We start from the raw sequence: 26,306 nt of genomic DNA on the forward strand, positions 1-26,306 counted from the left end.
TTACTTTTAGGAAAGGATGGTCAGGCACTGGAATGGACTGCCCAGGGAGGTGGTGGAGTCACCGACCCTGGGGGTGTTCAAGGAAAGGCTGGATGTTGTGTTGAGGGACATGGTTTAGTAGGAGCTATTGGGAATAGGTGAACGGTTGGACTGGGTGATCTTTTAGGTCTTTTCCAACCTTGGTGATTCTATGATTCTATGATTATCTTTTCCTTGGAAGGAAACCTCGGAACAGTGACACACTAAGATACCCCATTAGCCAGCAATTAAATGAAAATGAGCAAAGTTGTTCCGAAACCTATTTTCATTAATGAAAATGTTTGTACATATAAGACTTAATGGAGCCTATACCTTCATGTTCTTACAGTGTTGCTGCTGCTTTAATTATGTTTCTAAAATCCTGTATTTATGATAGAAACAAAACATAACAAAGAAGACACAGCAGTAGTCTGTGGGTGGTAAGTGGAGCTTAAGAACAATTTTGAATAGACACTGGCAAAAGGAAGAATGTTCTTCGGCTGAAATGTGTAGTGAAAGAAGAAAGCCTTGCTGCATTGGAGGGAAATGAAAATAATTGAAGGCTGGGAGAAGTCTTTGATTAAATTGAGGTAGAGAACCCCGATAATGTTTAAACGCATTGTAACCAGCACCTCTCCAAAGTGAACACAAGTATGCTTTCCTGTTAGGTATAAATTGTAGGGTTTTACCCAATGTAATTTTTCTACAGTATCTTCATAAGACAATTTTGATCCATAGAATGCCTGTGATTTTCGGCAGTGGATGAAAGGAGTCTAGAATATTGCTTGTCCAAAATTAACTTCTATTCATCACATCAGACAAAAATGTCATTTTTTTCTCTATCTGTAGATGAGTCATAAAGTCTCACCCCCCAGCAGTAGAAGCTACATCATCCTAAACTCAACAGTCAGCTTACTACTGAGCAAAGGAAAACTTTCTAAGTGTTCTGCTGGTGTCATTTTTAAGATTTCATGGAAATAGTGACAAATAAATAAAATTAGAATAAGTTTGTCTATTCCAAATTTCATCAGGTTTGATTTACTGACGTTCTAGATTACAGTTTGAAATTAGTCTGATGATACTCTTTGCCAGAGAACTATTGTCTGAATCAGTTGTGTTTGTGGACCATTCTGAAATGGAAGAAGTAAAGCCATCTTTTTGGAAGACAGGATGGCAACTTCTGACTAGCAAGCAATAACCAGCTGTCTTTATGAAATGATGAACTTGCTAGTTATTCCTCCCTTTTGGTTGAAAATTTGCTTGGGAAGTTTCACCTTCCCTTCATTTCTCCTTGAAAATGTGTAATGCATTGCGATTTTGCTATTGCCATAATTTTTTATTTCCTTTTATCTTTGTTATCATGCAGTCTTATCATACAGTTCTTTTACTTTGACATGATGCCAAATTTAAGTAGCTTTCAGACCAAAATAAATGCCAGTTCCATTTCTCAACATAAAGTTGAGAGATCAGTCAGCCTATATCTATGAGAAAATTCTGTGTGCCTGTACAGTGTTATGTATCTGCTCTAATTCAGGCCACTGTTCTTTCTTTTGGTTGAAATAATATGTAGAAGAGGGCCTGACTGTGTTTGCTCTCTGACTAATACTTTGTGTGATGTCTGAATAGATGAATACATATAAAAACTACTTATTTGTCTGTATGCACCTGTGTATCTTACTTCCAGTCTTGCTATACACACACGTATATATCTAGACAAAGAGTAATCAAATCAGTTAGTTACGTACTTCTGTTTGGAATGCCAAAGAGAAGTAGGTACTATCATAGTGAAGTCTGTATTAATTTCAAACAAGGACTCCTGAATTTTCAGGGTTCAAAATGAAAATTCAGAAGGTTTGCAATTTATTCTTTTGTTTATAACCTTGTTTCCAAAATATATGCCTATCTGTTTGAAATATGATAATTTAACTTGTACTAACATATTTCAATGATATTCTCCTACTTGGTATTTAGCAGGGAATCTAATAAGAACTCTACATTTTTCCAAGCTGGAAAACGTAGCTAGCAGCAGCTAAGCTCTGTCATTCCTCTTCAGACCTTGTAGATAACCTGACATGAGAGATGTCTGCTGTTCCCAGGTACAGATCTGAAATATTAAGAGTCAATGATGGGAGAATAACTGAGTTGATGCTAGTGTTTTTGTTTTCATTCTTGCACAGTCTCCATGGACAGGTGTTCCCCTGGTGTAATGAGGTAAAAGTATATATCTCACTCCATTATGGAACTTACTCAAGGCCCTTTCCTCTAAGTTTTCCACTTTCTCTTATTCACTCTCAGTTTACGTGTCCTGTTTCTTGATTTTCCTTCTTCACCTCCTGTCCATGGTTTTGAACTGGCTTCTCCTGACTAATTTCTAACCAGTCTCTGACAGATTGATTGGCAAATGTTCATTTAGTAATTTGCAAGCACTTTCTCTAGGTCCTTTGCTGAAGAGGCTTGTTTTCACATCAAATGGTAACGGTGGTCTGGTTAGGAACATGGCATTTGGGGATGTGCTAAGGCAGATAACATAACACAGCGTATTTGTGAGGCTATACCGTGGACAGTTATGTCATATGATGGTTGTAGTGCTTCTCAGTGGTTACAGAAGCACAAGCAGCATTTATAACATGATTAGGTTTTCTGCATTTATCTGCTGCTGCTGCTGTTGTTGCTGCTGTCTTTCCTCCAATTTAGCATGTCGGTCTTGGAAAAAAGAAGCACAATTAAATACTATATTTAAGTTTTTTATCTAACATTCAAGGTAAGATTGATCTTCCTTCTTCCATGTAATGATGCCCTTTCTCTGTGAGTGAAAACCGCGTAACAAAATAAATGACTCCTGGTTTTGTTATCAAAGCTGTTTGAACGTGACCTCATCTCCCCTGACTATTTAGCAGCAGCCTCCCTGATTAAGATTTACTTCAATTTATTTTAGCTTGTGTACACAAGTACACTATTTTATTAGGTAACAAAATATTTGAATTTTCTTTTCTTGTTCAACTATGCTTTTCCATGTTAAAGCTGAATATGTACAGAAATGTGTTCCCTTTTACTAACAGTGGCAAGTGTCAATGTCAGGGAAAATTGTATAACCTTCTGGAGTTTAAAGTGTTTTGATTGTATTGATTACTGTATGCTGGACTGAGAGAGCTTACTCAAGGTCACAGATAGGAAACTAACCCAAGTTAAAAATACCCTCATAAGAGATGCTTCACAGCACTGTTTTGAAAGTTTGGTACAAGCAAACAAGAAAGCAAACAAAACAACCTGACTCTTGTTAAATTCTTTGTCTTTAAAAATGGCAGGAATAATCTTGATGGAATGGAAGTGAACCTGCAGTAGATGTCATAGAAACAATCAGATCTGCTGAGCTCCCGGACTTCCCTGTGATGCACTGAGGAGGAATCCTTGTGCATCAGTGTTCTCCACAAGTTACAGCAAGCCATCAGACCACAGAAGTAGTTAAGCAGCTTAGAACAGTAGTTATTAAAAACAGTCTTTTGAATTCTTCACTTCTGTCTTAACATTTATATTCTGCCTTGCAGTGAAGAACTCCAGTCATATATTCTTCCCAGTACTGTAAGTTTTACAGAAGGCTACATACACACATATATACATATATATTTTTTTTTTAATTATTTTTTTTTTTAATTATTTTTTTTTAATAGCCAGCATGGTTTGGCACTTCACTTTTTTATGCTATTTGGGTAAGCAATGACCTGTTCATCACCTGGTGACTTGGCCTTCTGCTCTGGAGTAATACATTCAGCCCACTGCCTTCTCCCTGCTGTCCTGAGGTGGTCAGGAATGTGGTGTTGCTGTGGCTTTATACGTGATTTATACTACCTTCTGCTCCTTGCTGATCCCTATCAGCCTGAGAGCAGGCAGACATGAGGAACTAGCTGCATCATGCATATCAGGGCTGGAGGAGAATCACAACTCTGCAGCAAGAGGAGATGTTTGCATATATTCTTCTTAAAGCCTTCCACAGATTAAGATTTCATGAACTCTTCTGTTTTCCTATGTATTGCTTAATTACTTTTAACACTTTCCTTGTATCTAAACCCTATCTTTTTATGCAGTTTAAGTATTGCTTCTAGTCATGTCTAGTAAGCACTCAGAAAACAAATTCTTACTTCCTCTTGAAGGCTGCCCTTCTCACAGCTGTCTGCTATGGCCCCATCTGTCTTCTCTTTAGGCAATCTCTTTTCATCTTTCACGTTTGCTGAATCCCTGTTCCTTCCATTGATATGGTTCTAGACTTTGTTGAGAATGGTACCCAAAGCTACACTCAGAATTTCATCTAGAGGCTTTCTGAATGGAAATTGCAAAGAGAGGATTATAAGAGGTGTCTTCTTGGCGGCACACTTGTTTTTATATCCTGTGGAGGGGCAGCGCTGAGCTCTGCTCACTGTGACAATGACAGCCTGAGGGAATGGCATGGAGCTGTGTTAGGGGAGAGTCAGGTTCTGGGTTACAGAGGGGTTCTAATCAGAGGGCATTGGGCATGGAACTGGCTGCCCAGGGCAGTGGTCATGGCACCAAGCTGCCAGAGCTCAAGGGGCGTTTGAACAGTGCTCTCAGACATATGGTCTGATTTGTGAATAGTCCTGTGTAGAGCCAGGAGGTGGACTTACTGATCTTTATGGGACTCTTACAACTCAAGATATTCTATGATCATGTGGCCAAACTGTCTGAACTTACAAAGTAACGCGGTCTGGGTGGGCTCATCATTGAAGCTTGTCCCACTGGTCATGCTGAGTGCCAGTGACTGGAGATCTTATAGGGAAGGAGCAGCTTTTCACTAGGTGTTCACATAGTGACTGCCTGTAATTGGCCTGTCCTTGGGCAGAGATTACAGGTGTTGTTACATGGCTGCTATTCATACCAGCAGTATTAAGAACAGGCTGTGTGACATGATGCTTTTCTCAAAATCAAGTATTGCTTCTGTTTGAAGACACTGGAACCAGGAAGCCTGAAAAAATAGTAGCAAGAAAGTAAGGAAAAGGTGGTAAAAACAGAATAAAAAAGATAAATACTTTCTTGAAAAAATAATTGTCTCCCTTATTAAATTAAGAGGCATTGATGTAAAGTAATTTCTCCTACTCAAAGGTAATTTACATTCTGATTGAGCTACATAGAAATTTATTTAAGAGAAATTTGTAGGAAAAAAAAAAAAAAAAGCATATTATAGAAGGAAATAAATACAGCATCATTTTTTTTAACTCTATTATACTTCTGTTAATGAGGGCTTAAAATGTTTCTTAATATTTTTGTCGTTGATGAAGTTTGCAGTTCACTCATGACATTTTTGCCAAAAGCTGAACAATTAGGATAGTAAACTCCATTTTCTATATAGTCTCCATTCTTTTGAAGACTTCTCTTCCAGACTGCTGTTTCTCTCTTGCTGAGTTGAAAATCGTATTTATGGCTAGTCAGCTAGAATTACTGAAAAATAAATAAGATCTTTTCCAAACAAAAACTATATCTGATTAAAATTCCTTTGGGAAAATGTCTTACTGCCTGCTCTGATTGACCACACAGACATTTTAAACTCCTGGATCTTGTTTCTCTGTTCTTTCTGTGTAATGGGGAGATGAACAAAAAGCTATGCATCTTATTGTTCCCCTTCCCCTTTCACATCCTCCTTGTGGTTGTATTAAAGCAGAGTTTGAAACAGGTAGACCTATGATGTTATATCATGCTGGCCTTTCTGAATTAGACAGATTGCTGTCCTAGAGGGATTTCTCAGTTTTCATCAAAACATTTCTTGACTTCAGTGTTGGCCACTGGATAAAGAAATATGTCTCGTGCAATGAATCTGAAGAGAAATTAATTCATTTTTTATTTTTTTGAATTAGAATTATCTTATTTCTGTGATTGTACTTAGGAACTCTTCAGGGTATCTCAAATCTTCAGTGCAATGTGGCTTGGTAGATGCTTGCAATGAAAATCTATTACATTAGGGCATACTCACCTCCTGCCTGTGTGATTCCCAGTAGTTTTGCAGTGACTTATCTGCAGAGTGCTGTAGGATTTTAATACAATAATCTGTACATTAGCAAGAATATGTCATTCTAGGGCTAAACCATTGTGGCCAAAAGAGAAACCACAAATCCCAGAGCACTAAAATTCAGTAAACTTAAAAATTATGTGAAAGTAGTATATTGAATTAGCTTAGATAGCTAGTGTGTTTTTATGTAGAAGGCATAGTTCTTTCTCATTGTTGAGGTTGAACTCCAGTACAACTGATTCCATACCTTGAAGAATATGCTGTAACACTGTGAAAAACTTGTAAAACTAGATTAAATGTAGGAGTGAGTCTTTTTTGGAGGCTGAGGAGGGGGGGATTTGGCAGGCTCAGAGTCAAGTGTGGACTAAGGATGGACTGTGCAGAGCCTCTCAAAACGATCTTCCAAATAAATGCCTTTGGGGGCCTGAGTTTAATTTGTCTTTGAGTGTGCTTTAAGATTAGATGTTTTGGAATGTTGCTGGTTTTGTAGGACTGATGAACTATTATGGATTTAAGGCTGTTTCACTATAATTTGTATTTCCTGATCAATTTTGACATTCACTGATGATTCATAATTCGTGTAACTGTGCATTTCAGTACTAATTTTCAGTGCTTTTCACCAGATTTCTGGAGCAATGGCAAGAAATGCCTGCTCTGCAACAGCCTGTTGGGTTTGAGATTGGCAATGATACATTTTCCTAAGCCCGAAAATCATTATCTCACATTTAACTTAAAAGCTGTCACTTTAGTGAAGACACAGAATCCATTTTGTTTGTCCTTTATGTGGGAGTAGTAAAAGCAAGTTACAATGTTCTTTAATGTAAATATATACTTTCACTAGTGAAAACCTATTATTTGCCATATGTTATTTGTCCTGTCTATATGAGGGTCCTAACTGATTCAGCACAGATTTCCTCAGATTTCCTCACATTTTGAATGTCTAAAGGAGAAGGGTTGAAGTACTGTATGAAACAACCAGGGAAATGTGGTCACTTTTTCAACAAAGAAATTGTGTGGACTGTATGGCAGTTGATAGAAGTATTCTTTGTTGTTCTTTATCAGTTAAAAAATAAATAAAAACAACTAGGTGTTCATGTCCTTAGAATAAGGTTTATTATTCCTGCAACTTGGAAGCAGTCACTTGTCTACCTGTGAGTTTTCAGTCCTCACTTTTTGAAGGATTCTCCGTGTCAGATCTGTCTGACTCTGTATGCATGCACATGAGCCCATTTATAGTAGGAGAGGAAAAGCTAGTCCCAACTGAATTCAGTCACCTTTGCCTTTTGGGATACAGGCTTTTCCTTGAAGTCTGTACAGAGTCTGCCGTCAGTGCAAAGCAGAACTACTGGCTGCTTTGATACTTTTGAGTTTCTGCTCCATCCATTGTGTTGGCTTTTGGTTTATTTCCAAGTTCAATCCAACATTCTGGGTTTGATCTAGAGACCTTGATGTCATTTTGATCTTTTCTCTCCCTGTAACTTTGTTTCTTTGTGTTTGTTCCTAGCAGAGAAGTTGGTTTTAGGAGCTTAATGATTATTTCAGGCCAAAGTTGGCAGTGAGCACAGAAGAGAGTTTCTCAATTCCAGCGCAACACAGCTTTCACTTGTGCTCCTGGATGGTCAGGCAGATGTGCAACTTTACTTCACAAAGCACTGCAGTATCTTCCTTGCCTAAAACAAAGTGCTGACAGTGTGGCTGCTTTAGACACATGGATGCTATAAACGTGTTGAAGCAGGGAATTCTGCTTCAGGGAGGAGGGGAGGGAAAGAGGATTTGATGGGCTTTGTGTGGATTCTCAGAAAAGCAAATCTTTTAACATGTGAACAGCAGGAAAAAGGGAAATCTCAGTGTGCAGGGCATCCCAGTTGGTTGCTTGTTAAATGATAAAAGTGTCACAGACAAATTTGGAATTTTGCATAAAAAGGTGTTGTGAGAGGGATTTAAAATGTGTCTCCATTTGCTGACAGGGATGATTATGGATTGCTTTTATACTTCTCTTATATTTTCTGTATTTGTGGGGGAAGTTGTGCTTACAGGCAGTTTTGATGGCAGGTGCTAGTACTTCTAAATCACCTTTTTATCTTTCTGAGGTACACTGAAAGCATTCAGGTATATATTGTGTATAGAAGCAAGGCAAAGGCAGATCACTTTTTTTTGAAGAAGCAGATTCTGAATCCAAGATGAAAGTCACACTTCACCTTCTGTGATGTGAAAGTTTTATTTGGCTTTCTGTAGGAGTGAAGCTTTGTCTGCTTGTTCCTTGTCACCATTTTCAGTGTACTGAAAATTGGCCTTTTCTTCCACAATAAAGAGGATTGAATGTGGTCCTCTCATAAACCTAACTCAGCTTTTGATATCCATTTTTTAATTAAGTTCCCAACTAAAAATATATTTTGGAGGGTCGTTCAGGTCCCTAAGAACCAGGTCCAAGATGATAAAGCCAAGTCACGCTACTCAAAATGAACATTCTCATTGCTGGGAGAGGTGGTGGATGCCCCATCCCTGGAGGCATTTTAGGTCAGGCTGGACTGGGCACTGAGTACCTCACATAGCTGTAGGTGTCCCTGTTCATTGCATGAGGGTAGGACTAGATTAGTTTTAAATGTCCCTTCCAACTTAAATGATTCTGTGATTCTATGAAAGTATCAACCACGTTCTCTTTCTGAGATAACACAGCTTTTTCTTGAGTTCTTTTACTTACAAAAATATGACATTCCGAGACAGGGCTAGGCTGGTTCGAATAGGAACAATTTTAATGAAGACCTTTTTTATCTCCTCTAGTTTCTATGTGATGTGGATGACTTTTACATGAAGCCTGAATACTACTTTCAAATTTCCAGTGGTCATATGAGAAGTGAACTAAGAATATTTATAAAAAGAAATTGAATTCATATGCTGTTATTTCTGAGTTGCTGTATTTGCACACAGAAACACAGAACCTGCACTTGGCAGTTCTCTGATTTTGGTCTTTTTTCTCTTCTTCGTTTCCCTTTTGCTTTTAATCTACGCCTCAAAGCTCCAAAATGTTTGGATCAGAGTATTATTCCTGGGCAGGAGTTTCAAGGCTATGATAGTGCTATTGTCAGAGCTGTGCTGGGAAAGAAACGTCAAGCTGGAGAAGAAACACAGTCAGGACTTGATTGAACTCCCATAGGACTTCCATTGAAGATTCTCATTATCTTCTACAGACTTTCGTTCATTTTGCACTGCATTGGAGCCTTAGTGGCTGCAGGGTACAAAGGCAGCTGCTTCAATTTAATGCACAGTGTATAGATTATCGAATCAAAAGGAGCGACACGCATTTGTTATTTAGAAGTAAAGGATCTCCATGAATTCGAAGTCTTTATGAGTGAAATAAGGAGATTTGATCAAAACAAGAACATCCTGGGGTCTGTAAGTGAGGGTGCCCGGACCAATTGCAGGTGGATCGGGTGGGTCTCAGAGCAGGGTGAACGCTGGGGGAGCCGTGCCCTCTGCCGGCCTCTGCCTGCTGCGCGCCGGGCCGTGCATCACCTGCAGAGCCCTTCCGGAAACCGGGAAGCTGTTCAGCGAGAAAGGAAAAAGAAATAAGGGGCTAACAAGGCTGGGGTTTGCTTTCAGAGAACTTACCAATTATTGGCGCCTGAGGAATAAATGCAAGCATCGGACTACCCTAAGTTTCTGTAAGCAAACATAACATTCCTAGGACTTGGTCCAAAGGTCTTTGGAATAATTGGGTGTCCTTCCAGCAAACTCAGTGTACTTTGGATCAGACCCGCATGTTTTTGAGACTTCAAGGTATTTAGGACTTCATCTAAAACCAGAAACCTTGTTTTTCCCAAGAATATTATTTTATTATTTTCTTTTTTTTTTTTTTCTTTTTTCTTTTTTTTTTCTTTTTTTTTTTTTTTTAGGTTATTTGCCATGTATAGGAAAAAAAAAAAAAAAGTTTATCAGGAGATAAAGGGTGTATAACAAAAATAGTCTTATTTTATAGTATTAGACTAGCAAAAATACTAATACATATCCTTTATGCAACTGATCAGATTCATGCAATTTTATATCGTTCTGTTTGTTTTTTTTTTAACCTCTGATAGGTGCTATTCTTCTAGAAATCCATAAGTAAAACTACTTCTCATTTTATTTTCCTGTTCTATTCTGGTCATCATGTTCTGGTCACAGTTTTGAATCTGCAGAATTTCAGCATCTAGATGGGCTCAGAAGTCCTCATTAATAATCAAGCATAATTTATTTTTTTGTTGCTTATCTAAAACTGTTTGAAACATTTTTTCCTTTCTTTCAAAATCTAGGTGGAGAACAGACCAAAGTATTATGGAAGAGAGTAAGTATCCTTTTCTTTTAAGTATCTGTTGGGTGCTGTAGTTCTAGAATTAAAACAACAGCAAAAAACCACACTGGAGTTCTGACAAATAATTTATTTTACCTTTTGCTTCAACTCAAAGCTAAGTATCTTCAATGCCTAACACTATATCAGTGTTATTGATGTTACAGTTCAGTACTGCTGCTCACAATCTGTGCCACTATTAGAGCCTGCAGGTTTATGTTTGTCAGGACAGTTTGGGGAAAAAAAGATGTTGTCTTAAGTGTTTTTTCTTTTTATTCTTGTTTTTGTTTTAACCTGCTAGCAGCCCTGTGATGGGCAGCTTGCCTCCACCAGTGCCTTTTTAAGGGTATCCTTATGCTTCCTCCTCCCTAACACTCATACCTGGATATGGAAGTGTGCACACCTACGGCGTGTCAAAGTACTGCTAACTCTGGTAAAGTTACGAGGTCTAAAATGGCCCAAGTGTTGGTGCATTTTTGTTGTAAGCAAAATAAGGGACCACTAGAGCATAATTTATTCAAGCTTGACAGCTTTCCTGCCTGTCAATAGCTTACTTGAAAGGAGCTGGATTCAGTATTTGCAAAAAATTTTGAGCAGGTAAATCTGCAAGGGAGAAGCCATTGTAGCTGCCACTGCGGTCTCCTGGTTAGTACCACTTGCAATGCTAGATTTGGCCTTTACTGGAGTAATCTGCTGAGGCTTAACATCTTATCACTGGCTAAACTGCTGAGATCTCATGTTCTTTTCTTCCATCCCAGACACATCTGTGTTTAACGATCCTTCTCTGCTCTTGAGAAGCTCAAGAGCCACGCAGATTGCCCCTAATTACTGTGTTTCATTTTTTTTAATACTGTCTTTGACAGTAGGGAATTTGGATCTAGCCATGAGAGTACAACAGAGCTGAAGACAGCATCCAGCCATCACACTGTCTCAAACAAGACTTGTAAAACCATTGCAACAACCTTTCATCCATGTAGTGCGTGCAAGTTGGCATCCCGTGGGTGTGTGTGGGGCTGGCCTGGTCACTTCAGGGACATCACATCTATTCTTACCAATCAGAAAGATTTCAGAACCACTGCAGACAGCCTTGTGCCAGCAACTGACTCAGTGCTCAGTAGTACTTGGAAAGAGGATCAGGGCCTCCTAGGGAAAGAAATAGAAAATATGAAAGTATATTACAGTATAAATCCACAGGGTGGCTGCATTTTAATCAGTGCAGGTAGTTGTGGTCCCCCTCTCCCCATTCCTTTTCACTTGTATTTAGAGTGTAGAACCAATGAAAGGCAGAGCAAAGTGATGGACTGCAGTATATAGAAGATAAACAGCCCTTCCCCAGTGGATGCCCAGTAGGGGAGTTCACAGTGTTATTCTCAGGTTCATTGCCATGGGATGCTTAGGAAGCCAAAAGCACAGTGATATTGAAGTTTTTCCAAGTGTGACTCTCTGATTCATGAAGGGTAAGGTCATAGCTGATGGGCACAACTTCTGGCTTAACCAGTGATGAATGGATGGACAGGGATGTGAACTGAAAGTATTTGACTGCTTCCCATACTCTTTCCATGAACGTTTATTGTCTGCTGCTGTCACAGACAGGAGGCTGAGTCCAGGCAATCTCGTACCGTGCACAACATACATATATATATTTTATACATATATTTACTGAAAACATACGTGAGAAATGCATGGATTACCCAGTGCTTAACACCCATGGTTAAAGAAATTTCCCAGGTGCTCCAGGTATCCTGTAGTCCAGTAGTATTGTACTGTCCCAGAAGTTTCTTATATTAAGTACCAGGAGAGGTTTTTTTCCTACTATCTACACTAAAGCTTGCTTTATTTTATAATAAGCTTCTGGTAGTGCTCATTATTTTTACCTAGTACAAGTTGCCACAGGTTTACTAGTAAAAACAAGCTTAAAATATGTTATCTAGAGGATGCTTGTTTTGATTTGGGTGCAGCAGGAAATGAGTGTGTCCCCAGCAGTACAGAAAGAAAGTATGAATCAATTTACGTGTTTTTGAACATAAATTTACTATGGTAAAATCACCAAAATCTAATGTTTCCAGCATATATTAGTTATGAAAATTCAACTTAAGAGAATAGGACAACAATTGCATTTACATTCAGTGTGTTTTTCTTCTCTTCCACTACCATGCCAGAGGCAGTGTTAGAAATATGCCACTTCAAATGTATTGTCAGAAAAGAGAAAACACTTCAAGTCAGTACAATTTGGTGCCATTTTTCAGAGACAGTGGCAAAAATAGAAGCTTTCAAAACCTTTGAGTTGACCGTTGGAAACATGAGCTAGCAAAATGTGTGTAGGAGTTAAGACTGAAACTGCTGTAAAGACTGAGTACTTACAGAAAGATCACAACTAAACATTGATTACTGTAAGGTTAATTGTGCATCCTACAGCCTCTTTCTTTCATAAAATACAATGGCAAAAGAATCACAGAAGTACTGCTACGCAGAATGAGGAACTTGACTGAAATAAAGAAAACAGTGTTTTTCTCAAGGATGTGAAATATCTTCTACTTCAGAATGTACAGAAAAGAATGTTGAGCGACTTGCCATTTTTCTTCTCAGTTTCAGCTACAAATTCAAGGAAGCAGTATTAAAAGCTGAAGCAAACTAGTAATAAGAATGACCTCTTCTTTTGAAATAATCTCCATTTAAAATAAAAATATTGCCATTATTGCCCATTTTTCTATCCTGTCCCCAGAAAGCTTCTACAGAGGAAATAAAGAAGAGAAGCATTGACTGATAGAGGAGAAAAGTTGTAAAAACATGGCATAATAATGGAAAAAGATTTGGGAGGATCACTTGGCTGTTGTTTGCTCTTTGCTTCTCACTTGCCAGGTTCAGATGTGAGACAGTGTTGTGTCCTGCTGCATCTGCAGTCTCATTTCAGAAGCTTTTCAGTGGTTTCTGGAGTAGAGCAGGGAGGCATTTCTGATTCAGTTGTTCTGAAAATTGCCTTAATATCTTCCCTTAGGTTCCATGGGATCATTTCTCGGGAACAAGCAGATGAGATACTTGCTGGCGTAGAAGGAGCGTACATTCTAAGAGAAAGCCAGAGGCAACCCGGCTGCTACACACTTGCTCTCAGGTAAATGCTGTTTTAATAGGAATTTACAGTTCAGCTGTGAAGGTGCTTGGAGGAGGCGATGTCAGTCCTGCCTGGGGGATGTCTGCACCCACCAGCACTTAAAACACTGCTTGGCTTGGGGTGGTTTTGCACCCTCTTGTCAGCAACCTGACTATTGCAGCACCACAGTTACTAACACGCTTTGTCTGTGTGTTAGTGCTTGGCTAGCAGATTACTTTCAGAAGCCACTGCATTTCTCAACATTTCTGCTACCTAGAATTGAGTGTTGTAGTGGGATGAATGTGCAGCTTCTATTTCAAAACTGTTCAATATGGAGGTGAAGACAAGGGAAGAATGTCCCAACAGAGGACTCAGCTAGATTGTTCTCTGAGCTCTGTGATTCTGTGATGTGTTTTACACCAACATCAGCAACAGGAGATGATATTCAAAGAATCAGACCCAGGAAAATTATGAGGTCCAGCATCAGATAAGAGGTCAGTTTTCTTCCTCTGAGTGAAACTCAAGCTCACTGTGGAATACAATGTGAAGCATAGGATGCTCAGAAGAGAAAGTCTGTTGTACACCTGAACTGAAAATTCCATGAGATTCCAAGCTACAGCTTCACAGCCCCTCATAGGTGCCTTTCCTTGAAGATACAGCTGCTCCTGTCTTGGCTTTGCCATCCAAAACCTTCCCATGTGGCAGTCAAAGGTATTTTGTGTTAATGTGAAAAGGACCAGATATTCTACTGGATTTTGTCAAAACAAACTACTTGGCAATATGTTGCAATGCTTATAGCATTATTCCTTCTGTGGGACATGCACAAAATAGAAGTCTTCATTTTCACCCTCTTGCTAGTAAGCCAGTAGCAAAACTGCTTATCCCAAGTAGGTGTGAAATGGTGCTGAAATCCTTCTGAGAGTTCATATTGATGTGCAGATGGTAGAGTTGGAAAGCTGGTGAGTCATGCCAATTGCAAAGTGTTGTAAATTAAAAGCAACTTTTGTCAGCTGAAAAAGAACAAATGTAATTTCTTAAGGTTTTGGAGAGAGATTTAAAGAATAAAAGAACTACCACAGGATGGGGATTATGGCAAATTCTCTGCTGTTTTGACACTGCTGCATGATTTCTAAGTCCATCCAAATAATTATTTGTAGACTCCAAAAATGAATTTGATTATAAATTGAGAATTCATATGAAAAACTTGTGTGAAAAAATAAAAGAGACCATTTGATTTGAATGCACTAGGAAGTGTACAAAATGTGCACATTTGGTACAATATAGGTCCACGTAACCCAGTGTCATACCATTGAATCCTTCAGTGGGGAGTAGAATTCTGCATTGGTGTTGTAGCAGAACATGCTGCTGTAATGCTTCACTTTTTCAGCTATTTTTAAATTAAAAAAAAAAAAAAAAAAAAAAAAAAGAAGTTTACACCTGCCATGAATTTACACATAGTTTGCACCTCCTGAAATTAGGAGTGCAGTCTCTCTGGCTTCCTACCAGAGAGTGGCTCAAACCTTTGAGTTTAAGTTGCTTGCTAAAAGTGCCTATCTTTTCAGTGGCTGTAAACAATGGCCACAATTGTTAAAATTCTCCAGTTTCTGGACCCCAGAAACATTTCAGGGCAAACCAGCCCTCAACACAATTATGCATCCCACATAAGGTCATGTCAGTGACAACATGCCTTTCTCTTGGCTTTTGTAGGCCCTTCAGGATTTATATTCAACCCATGTATACCTGAGTCATGTGGTTTGTATCCTACTCCATGGGGTGCAGTTAGGTTTGGGTTCTGATTTGAGTTGGGGCACCACAGAGATGCATTTGCACCATGTGCGTGTTCCATTCGCGGTCCATACAGTTCAACTTGTCAGCAAAATAATCTCTTCAAGTGTTTTGAAGTGTGAATTCCCTCTAACATTCTTCCCTCTGTCTTTTTGTCCTCTTCCTCCTTTTCTTCTGATATCTGCAGATTTGGCAATCAGACCTTAAACTACAGGTTGTTCTATGATGGGAAGCACTTCGTTGGGGAGAAAAGATTTGAATCAATCCATGATCTAGTAACAGATGGCTTGATAACATTGTATATAGAAACAAAGGCTTCTGAGTATATTTCCAAAATGACAACAAATCCCATCTATGAACACATTGGATATGCCACTTTGCTTAGAGAGAAGGTCTCCCGGAGGCTGAGCAGAACAAAAAATGAATCAAGAAAAGCAAGTGTAACAAGTGAAGAAAATACCCCGGTTGAGAAGGTAAGTAAAAATTTGGCAATTGATACCAAGCATTCTGTTCAGTCTTAAGAAAAAAAGCGTTTTGTCTAAAGACTTTAGAATATGTTTTCTCGTATTTCATCAAATATTGCCATCCTGCTGAAATGTTTATGTCCTATTAATGTGCTCTTTGCTCCAAACTAATATTTGTTTGGAGTTCATAATGAAAGCTTTCTAACAAGTACCAAATGCAAATATTTTCATAATGTATATATATATATACATGCACTGACTAGCTGCATCTAGAATTACCCACAAGTTACGTTTCTTTGTCCATGTATACTCAAGCATATTCCACAGTAGGTCTCTGGTTATGAAACTGGTTCCCATCTGCCATTCACCATAGCTCAAGTTTGTTCTTTCCATTCACAGCGCAAAGCTCCTCTCTTCTGCTAGAGCCTTGGTGGATGGGTCTGACACTGGGGTGTTGTGTGGTTTCTTTCTCCTCTTATCACTTTTCTCATTTGAGTGGGCTTTTCTTGATCTCCTCCTCTCATGTGCTCATATCCCTTAACATTGTAAGGACTGGGATTATTAACGTAATAGTAAATTGAGAATCTTGTGCAGTTAGCAGTCAGCTGAAGATGTAAAATTAGAATTCTTTTACATATGAGAAGCAGTCTTGTACATAGTGACATGTGGATATTTTCATTTCCCAGGTGGGAAGGCAGTAAGAACTGCCAAACAAAACTTTTTTTGAGGCAGATGTTAGTGGTGAATCGATCTACTGACATATGTAAGCATACTTCTGCTGATGACTGATGCTCTTTATGCTCATTGTGCTGGCTAGCTAGCTGGGAAATAGAGATGGCTTATATTTGGGAAGCAAGGGGTGAATTTGTCATTATATATCAATGTTGAGCATGAATGAAGATCTGCTTTTTTATGTGTATCCTCATTACTCTAGGACATTTCTAGGATAGTTATTATCTGTTGGCTTCACATATCAGCTCTGACTGATAATATGCTGGCTGGGATTTGATGATAATTGCTCTAGTAACTGACCTGACTTGTAAACCTCTGTAAGAAATTAATTCCATTAATAATGACATTTTTTAGGGAAGGCATACTGCTGCAGGGAAGTCCTTTGGAGAATGACACAGCAACAAGTCCTCTGTTAAAGTTTTATTTCAAAATGAGTCCACTGATAACAGGTTTTGGATTCAGTTGGGTGGTATTGCAATAAGCAAGGGGACTGGATGCAATGTGGAGACAGGTTTCATGCTGGTTTGGTTAATTCCTGTGGTTTTTTGCTGGTTGGCTGTGAATGCCACAACGGGTGCAAGAAATTGAACTTTGTCTTTTAACTGACTGTAAAGCAATTGTGAAAATTGAATATCATGGTATGAATTTTTTTGTACTGGGAGAAGCAAAAGCGAAAGTATTCAAAATTTTGAAATTTTCTTAGTTTTATTTCAGTTTTTGCAGTGGAATACCAGTGATCTTTTGTATAATGCAATGTTCTCAAAGACTTCAAAGGGAAGTTACTCGCATTTCGTAACTGATTGTTTTCTTGTTGCTTGGGGTTAGATGTCATTTTTCTGGATAGGCAGTTTGGGGTAAGAACTGTAAAATGCTTCTAAAACAAAAATATGGTGCTTGTTGCTGAAAGAGCCCCTGCCCTGACTCCTTCACCACCTCCTTTTTGTTGCCATATGGTTTTATACAGCTACACAGTAGGTGACACTAGAAAACTCCGGATTAAAAGTAACTCAGCCATAAGGTGAATTTTCAGCCAGATCTGCTGCTCGACCCACTTCATGTGGGAATGCAGTACAAAGGAGAGGGCAAGACTTTCATCTGATGACAGCTCAAAAAAAAAAACAGATAATAGTAGCTTAATAGTAGCTTAAAATGACTGGAGAGCTGCATCCTTATTTCCAGGTACCTGTGCTTGAAAATGTCACATTTGGACCTGATGTAACTTCCAGTGCTGATTACAGTGAAACTGCACCTCAGGATCTCATTAGTAGTTGGATTAAGTCCTTTATTGTACTTCAGCTGAACAAAATTGAAGTGTTTAGTTACCTTGGAGGCAATTTGTGGTGCAAAAGGCAGCATCACGGGTCCTTATCCTGCAAAGTGCTCAGCTAGATTTCTGAGCAGGTGGGCAGCAGCAGCCTGCAAGACTGTGCTCTTGTGTAAAAATAGCTGGCATCAGTTGAGCCGTTGCCTTGCTGGCAACTATTCCTGCCATCCTCCCACTGAGGGAAAGCAGCAGAAGGAGGAATAGCAGCTGTTTCTAACATACTTTCCTTGCCAGGAGGAGTGGAAGCCATCGCAACAACAAGAGGAATGGGGTTAGGTAGGCAGGGTGCTCCGCTCGCAGGCTGAAGGCCTGCCTCATCCATTGGTAATTAAGACTTCTTCACTGGAACCCGTAGTATTCCATCGTCTCATGCAGATCTGTGCAAGCAAATGCTACTTTAACTGAATTACTAGCAAATGAAACAGTCACAGAAGTCTGTGCAGTTTCTACCATGGTTGCTTTTGCTCTTTTGCTTCATTTGTTTCCACTGGAAGCTCATGGGGGTTTGGAGTGCAGGTGAAGATGCAGGAACTCTTGTTCCCATTTCTTCCTCACAGTAAGCTCAGATAAAGTAGGGACTGGGCTATGCAATAAATCAATGAAATATTGAGAACTGGTCAGCAAAAGCACACAGAGACAGGGGAACTAAAGGGAATTTAATGGATGTTTTTATACAAACTTTAGATGTCTTTCAACATAGAAAAGTAAAACTTGGGACATGGTAGTTCACCGATAGTTGTATCAGATGTTTTGCTTGTAATTGCCACATGTTGTACAGCATTTAGACAAAGGGCATGCTTCACCCACTGATGAAAGCCTTCACCCTCACCAACTGCTGCAGTGAAATTCAGATCACTGGAAATAAGTATATGAATATTCAGTCTGACATATTTCTGCAGAGCACATTCATTGCTGCGTGTGTGAAAACATAATTGAATTCTTTGTAAGTTGTGTTTTCTCAGCTCAGTTGAACAGGTAAAAGGTAATTTTTCAGTAATTGAACCAGCTTATTTGAAAGTGCTGCCTGGAGTATTTTGTGTTTCATAAAGGATGGGGGGGAGGCCTTACATGCAGGACAGAAGCTTCCATTATTTCTCAAAAGGCACAGGGGAGAATTTAGCACTCTGAGGTTAAGCATCAGCGCTTCTGTTCCAGATTAAGCTTTTTACAAGTGAAATTCTGTTTTATACTGAAACCAATTGCAGAGTGTGAAACTGCAGCTGAAGGCATTCCTTTCTTTAGCGGATTTGTTATAGCGCACAGGGAATCGGTCCGTCTTGCTGTGTCCCATCTTGACAGCAGAATTACTGGATGCCTCAGTCATCGCCGAGCTGCACTCCCTGTTGGGAAGGTCGGAGCAAGGTTGCCACCGAGGCACAACTGCCAGGGAAAGCACGCGGCTGAACGAAATGTCGTGGTGCTGCCTGGGGTACCTGTCTGCTCCCATAATTATCATCTCTTGGAGGCTGTAATTAGTGGAGCTGTGCCTGCTCCAGAAGGGAGGTGTGATGCATGGGCCAGATTAAGCTGTTGCTGTTCAGACCTTTCTACCCGAGCTGTTTTGTAATAGGCTTTAGAAAACGCTTATGCTTTCAGATATTTAGCGCTGACGTCTCATTCAAAAATTATTTCTGTAGAACTTTAAAGAGGTGTTTGTTTTTTGTGGACATCAATCCAGTATTTTAGGCTGAATTGTTTGAAAGATGTTTAATTTAAAAGGAGTCACAATGGCTTTTAGAAATAAAGTGTTGCAGAAGAGCAGCATGCTGCATATACTATACAAGTGTAGGCAATTGTCATTTTAATGTGATCCAAATTTAAAAGGGATTCTGGATAGGAAAACAGTTCTTGTGTGAAGGACTTTGGGGCCCTGAATGTTGCCTGGATAGGACTGGTCTGAAGTGTGGGCAGGACGTATCCCTGCCTTGTGCTCCAGCTGTGGGGCAAATCAGCACGTGGAAGCTGCAGGGCAGATAAGGACCTAATGCTATGAAAGCAGAAGTGTAGCTTGCAGTGAGCAATTAATCCATGTGTGGGAGAGAAAAAATTGCAGTCGTCACATTGTAAAATACATCATTTCTGAAGCATTTATCGGTATCACATATCATGTTATCAGGAAACTGCTGCCATTACTGCGACAGCCATCCTTGTATCTCTGGCAAGGAGAGAAAAATTCTTCCTCTGTAATCCTGGCAAGTGTAATTTGGGAAAATATATATGCAGGATTGAAATGATGGAAGGAGATGCAAATTGGAGTTTCAGGACCATTCTAGGCTGGAAAAAAAACATCCAACTGCTCAGTTTGGGCTGCCCTGTAGCTTCTCAGATACTCGTGGGAGTACAGGAAGGGTTATGAGAATGGGATGCTGGAGTTCCAGAAAATCTTTGGCAGCAGTTGAGCTGGAAATATTTACAAAAGGAATGATACCTATCTGAAGGACGACAAACTGCTAGTAAACACAGTAAAAATTATGGAAGGTTTTGTCAGTGCCAGATCCTGGCAAAACTCCTGTTCTCTCCAAGGAGGACCTGGCTCATTCAGCTAAAGCATTCCAGTTATACATGAAATATGAGCATGCTTGGACCCTGCTCTGCTTTCTGGATGCATGTGTGTGCCAGGAGCAGCAAGAGGCCAGCAAGGATGATGGTCTAGGAAGAACAGTGTAGCATTTTGAGCTAGAGCAAGGAAGCTGCATGTGGAGACTTCGCTTAGCAGCAGTACAGTGCAGACAGCTATGTATGGCTGCTTGTCATGGTAACCTCCCAGTCAGCTGTGCTGGAGCTCTTTACTTTATGGACATCTGTGTGCAAAGGACGGAGCCCATCATTAGTGCTGGTGTCTAGAACTAAAGAACTGGAAAGATAAGCATATTACAGAGTCTGGAAGGTTATGGATTTCCTCAGCAGAAAACTCCACACAAATAATAGACAGATAAGAAAGATATTCCTGTTAAGGCAAAGGTGACAGGAAAGGAAGAGTAACTTTGGCAGAAGTAAAGTTGTTATTACAGTCCTCATTAGCCATGCTATTCACACCATTTCCCACAGAGTGAATTGCAGGACTTCCAGGAAAGTCTGTTTTTTAACATCCCTTAATTGAAGATGTAATCTGATTACGGAACTAAATTTTGTTAGAAGCATTACAGTTTTTCTTACATCAAACCTACACAGGAGACAGCCAATTTTAGGAGACTCTCTGGTTTGGTTCAATTTTTGTAGGTATTTACAGTTCTGCATTTTTATTCACACCACGTCTCTTTCTGAAGGCCTTTCAGCCCCATCGTACTTCTCCGTCTTTTGTCTCTTCCCTGAATTTTCTCCAGGTGCTGCTGTTAGCCAGTGATAAAGAAATCTTTTAAGTCTTTAATTTATTCATTATTCTTTCCAATCTGCAGCTCCTCCAAACCTCTAATGATCCCATTACAGGTTACCAGCTGGTGTTTAACCCTCTGCTGGGATGTCTGCCCAGATGTTGAGGATTGCCTTTCAGGTGGGGCTGCAGAGTACAGCGATCTCCTGGCAGCAGAGCAGGGGTTAAGGGGATAGTGAGCAGAAACATCTGTTCCTGCAGGCTCCAGGCTAGAACTGCACTGGTAGTTTGACCCGCTGTGTTTTAACATTGCTAAGAGAGCAAACTGAAATGCTCACTGCTACAGGGACCTTAACACCCCACTACCTGCTTGTATTAAGAGTTAAAGTCTCATTCCTGCATGCATGTCCACCCAGTTCAGATGGGATTCTCCACGGAGGGACTGATTTTGCATGGAAGGTGCTCAGGCCCCACACTGATAAGCAACAGCTTAAAGCGTGAACGGAAGGTGGCCTTCATCTGCAGATCCCAGTAAGACATACAGCAATAAAAAGCACTTGGCACTTTTGCGGCAAAAAGCAGCAAGCTTACACATCAAAATGACTTTGGGAGTAGTTAATTCCTTTCATCTATCACTTTAGCCTGTCCTGAGCAGCAGCAATTCTGCACATAGGCTACCCATGTGAGTTCAGAATTGTGGTACGCCCTGGCACAAGAACTCAGCTACATCCACCACTGTCTTCTTTAAATAACTGTTAGCATTTAGTATTGATTTAACCTGGATACCCTTTGGTGTTCTACTGCAGCACAGGGAAGCTTATATGATTACAGTAGATCTGACAGTAAACAGTTTTATATTTGGAATGACAAATGCCATCTTCTGGAAAAGCTATCTGGATAATAATTTCTTTTGCCTTTTAATGTTGGCATTCTTCTGAATTTTTCTCTGTGACTGTGTGACTCCTTATAGCTTATTTTATACATGTATATAATTTCTTTAAAGCATCATAAATATAAAATAGAATCATAGAATATCCTGAAGGGACCCATAAGGATGGTCATTCCAACTCCTGACTCCACACAGAACCAACCGAAAAAGCCCATAGGCAATATGTAAGGAATACAAATAAAATCTACCAAAGTAAAATCATGGAAGTTATCTTTAATTCCTCCCCACTGGGATAGGAAAAAGGGCTCTTCTTTGTAGGTGACCATGGCATACCCAGTCAGATAGCCAATGTTTTTCCTGATTAGGAAAGGATTTTTGAGAAAAATCATGTGGGCTCATGTTAGCTAGCTGTAATGAAAAATGAGGGAATTAAGAAAAAAAGAGATTCCGTTGCAAAGTGTTTGCTTACATTGCTTCTCTGAGCATTTCTCTAGGTTGCTGGTTTTGTTACATTATCACTGTCAGCTTAGGATTCATGTCTTTTGCCTTAGGCAGAATCAGTGATACCATTATGCCTGAAGAGAGCTTGTAAATTGCAGGCAACACTAATTTACACAGATGACAAGATGCGATAGATACGATCTGATCCGAATGCTACTGATGTTAATGGGGAGACCTCCAGTGATTTCCCAGGGTCTTGAGCAGTTCAGGATATTGCAAAGCAAATGTAGCAAAGATGAAGTTTGCTTTAAGAGAAGCCTTTCCTTACGCAGTTTTGGTAAGATAGCCTAATGGAAATGGTGCAAGAGCTCTGACCTGTAAAGAACTGCAGAATGAGAGTGTCAGGTCAGTGCCAGCAGTGATTAGATGCAGCAGAAGTGTCTATAGTGGTGCTAAAGCAAACACTATTTGGCTCTGTGTGTTTCTTCAAGTGTAGTCCTATATCTGCAGCTAGGCTCTGCTGCATACATAAATTAATCTTTATCTCTTGGGTATTTTCTTATTATGAACAAATTAGTAATTTTCATAAAGCTAGATGTTTGTTACATAAAAAAACATGCCTTGTTTGATGTATTACAAATAAAATGTTTATAGGAGAACTTACTTGTCTTGACTTTTATAGCCTTTAAACAGTTTCATGGTATTAAATTAGTATAAACAAGCTTCCGTAGGGATTGGGAGGAAGCCTTCAGTACAAATATTTCATTTATCTAGTCACTGGAAAATAAAATGCCATTTTTAAAGTAAAAGTCCTTAGATGATTTTCTCGCATGAATCTTGGGATGCTGTATAGGAGTAGGCGTTAAATTTTTACATGTGCTTCTGAACTACCACATCTTGGTCTTGGAAAACAAGAAGACACACTAAATTCTCTTGGTGGATGATTTGAAATCAGTTTCAAAAGGGAAATGCTTAAATATACGTATACTTAAAAGTACTTTTAGCAATATTGTTTGCCTACCTAGCTCATATGTTAGCTTGCTTACTTATAAGGAAAACAGTAACTTGTCATCTGCTCATGCTGGACATGACGAGAGATGACAGGCCTAAAATACGGTGATGAACATTGCAGGCGAGGTAGTAAGGGAGGAAAAAAAAAATAACAGGGTGAAATGCAGTGATGGAATACCTGAGGGAGTTATTAAATCTCCTTCATCTTATGTCATAGAAACACATTAGAAAACATCTGCGTGTAATGCTGTAGTTGTTGATTTCTGAGGTAGGAGGAAAATATAAGGTACCTTTTAGTCCTTCTCTGGTTTAAGTGCACAAAAAAAAAAAAAAAAAAAAAAAAAAAAAGTGATTGAATTTGTCTAGAGCTGAGGATACATGCCTCTTTTACCCTTTGAATGTTTTTTTTCACTGAGGAATTAAGTGTAGCTGTGATCGTGATCGCTTCCACAAAATGTCTAGCACTAGGCAAGATATCCTACATTCTTCCTCTTCTATATGCCCTGCAGATATTCAGTCAAGGAATGTCTTGCTTGCCAGGGATCCTAATGGTCACCCCAGGGCAGAGCGAGCAGCCAGTTGGTGGCAACAGGCTCAGCCACAGGGCTGGCAGAGCTCACAGAAGGTTTGGCAACTATGGGCAACCAGTAAATGGATGCAGTGATGGACCTGCTATTGAAAGTTTTCTTGTCTGAAAGTGGTTACAGAGGTCAGGAACTCTGGCTTATCATAACTGTTAATATTTGGAAAAGAGGACACAGTAGTGTAAAAACTACAAACTTTAACTATGAGCTCTTTATTGTAAGATATCCTCATCCCCGGAGAACAGTGGGACTGTGCACAGTCCTCAGCATGAGTTATAAAGAATGAATACTGCCAGTTAGGCTTGATTGCCTTTTTGATAGAATTACAAAAGTAGTGAATGAAAAATGCAGCAGATACAGAATAATTGCATTTTTAGCAAAGTAGTACGATGTGTCTTGAAATGATACTCTTGACATTAATTCAAATTGGTTGGTGCAAGAACATGGTCACTTGGATTGAAAATAGGTAGAAGAATTTCAAGAAAAGGGTGGAGATAACAAATTGATAAACTGAGAAGAAGGAGCTGATGAAGTACTGCAGGAACTGCAGTTTCTTTTCAGATTTTTATTGATCAGGAAATGTGAACAAGACATTACCAGAAAATCAGACGGTGTGTGCTGTGATGTTGTTCAGTACAGGGATCTAATTCTTGGAAACATAACGAGTGTCCGTGGCAGAAACATCAAGAGAATCTTGATTAGAAATTTTAAGAAAACAATCTGGTGTGTGTTATGTGCGTGAAAATGGGTTGAGCCACATCCATACCTTGAGTGTCTCTTTTGTTGGGAATTGAGTTTGCTTTTAAGCATGCACACTATTATCAAAGCAGAGGCTATAGGCAAGGAAGAACATTGTCATAGACAAAGGAGAAATTGTGTATGCAGTAAATGTCAAGAGAAATTGTGGTTGCTATACTTCAATTGTTCCTGATTTTTCCTGTCCCTGATTTTCTGCTGGTCTATCCATCTAAATAACTACTGCTGTGGAACCCATTGTCCATTGTTCCAGCTGTAGCTGGGAACTGCTTCCATTTCTCAGATTATAGAGAGGTGCATAAAGCCCCCTCCCTTTACCCTGTGCCCATGTGCTGGCCCAAGAGCCATTTGGCTGATGGTGAAAGTCAATCTTTCCTGCATCTGTTGGGCATGCTTGGGATCTTGGCAGTGGGGTAAGGGAACACCCCAGATCCACTCTCAGCGGCAGTCTGAAGAACAGGCTTCCAAAGGGAAAGGTGAGCTGTGAGCCAAGTTCAGCCCTTTGTCAGTCAGCTGGGGCTGAACAGTCCCAGGGAGGAAGATACTTCTTTCATTGTAATGCTGAATGGTGTGGCATTTTGGAGGAGGGGAGGCAGATGGTTTGAAAACTCCTTGTGATACCTCTGCTGAACTCTGTATCTCTCAGACTCGCAGGGAACAGCTTTGGATGTATTGATTAAGATGATTTATGAATGAAGTTGTCACAATTAAACACTAGGTGGCATATTTACTTAAGACTTTCCAGAGACTGTGCTACTGTGCCTTCCACAGTTGGCACTCGTTTGTGTTCATGGTTCGTGTGACGGCAGCAATATCCCAGAGCAGGCTCCTGGGAATGTGTCCTGGTGTTTCTTTTTAGCAACAGATTTTTGGCATGTTCTTAAAAAATGCAAGGCAAAGATGCAATTGCTTACTTCAGCCTCAGAATTGTTCTTTGGTTTTCAGAGTCACTTCTCTGTTAATTCTTAGGTTATTAAAGGTTGTGTGGTAAGATGTGGGTGTGCATGGCAATAGTCCTATGGTAGGCTCTACTCCCACAGGGACTGTGTAAATACTGACAGGGGTTAAAATGCGAGCACGTATGGTATCACTTGCTTATTTTACATGTCTGATAGACTGAATGTGGGAATGTTTAACGTGTTCCAAAAAATCAGATGAAGAAAACCTAACTTTTTTCCTTATGTGAATGCATAGCACAGCTTTTGCTCCCAGAGCTGATATTTTAAGGTAATAGTGCCCAGTGGTTAGGACAAACTAGTCAAAGACAGAACATATGCCTTTCTTCTGCCTGTGTGACACCTGTTAGGGCAGCCAGGCTGCAGTTTTCCATATGCTGCCACTTCTCCATCTGTGGGAGAGAACACAACAAGCTTTCAGAAATGCCTTTCTCACAGCCCATCCTTGAGAAATGCCGTTGCCACAGCCAGTACTGGAGCAAAGCACTTAGCCACTACCAAATGTACCATGTTTACTACATCTGCTCTAAAAATTCTTTGTTCTTCCTATTGATATTTTAAGACAGTTATATCCTTTGGAGTAGCTGCAGATTCCTTGGAGTAAAGATAAA

At 39.7% G+C, this 26,306-nt stretch overlaps 1 protein-coding gene across 1 annotated transcript in view; it reads left to right on the forward strand.

Moving 5' to 3' along the window:
• The window catches only part of CHN2 (chimerin 2), a 165,984-nt gene that overhangs the window by 84,561 nt on the left and 55,117 nt on the right, over positions 1–26,306 (forward strand). Inside the window, exons 4-6 of the mRNA XM_052693233.1 lie at positions 10,321–10,352; positions 13,351–13,464; positions 15,416–15,701. Of these exons, the coding sequence (XP_052549193.1) occupies positions 10,321–10,352; positions 13,351–13,464; positions 15,416–15,701 (432 nt within the window). The remainder of the gene's footprint in view (positions 1–10,320; positions 10,353–13,350; positions 13,465–15,415; positions 15,702–26,306) is intronic.

The sequence above is a fragment of the Tympanuchus pallidicinctus genome, unplaced genomic scaffold (assembly GCF_026119805.1).
Source record: "Tympanuchus pallidicinctus isolate F22 unplaced genomic scaffold, pur_lepc_1.0 scaffold3, whole genome shotgun sequence".
NCBI lineage: Eukaryota > Metazoa > Chordata > Aves > Galliformes > Phasianidae > Tympanuchus > Tympanuchus pallidicinctus.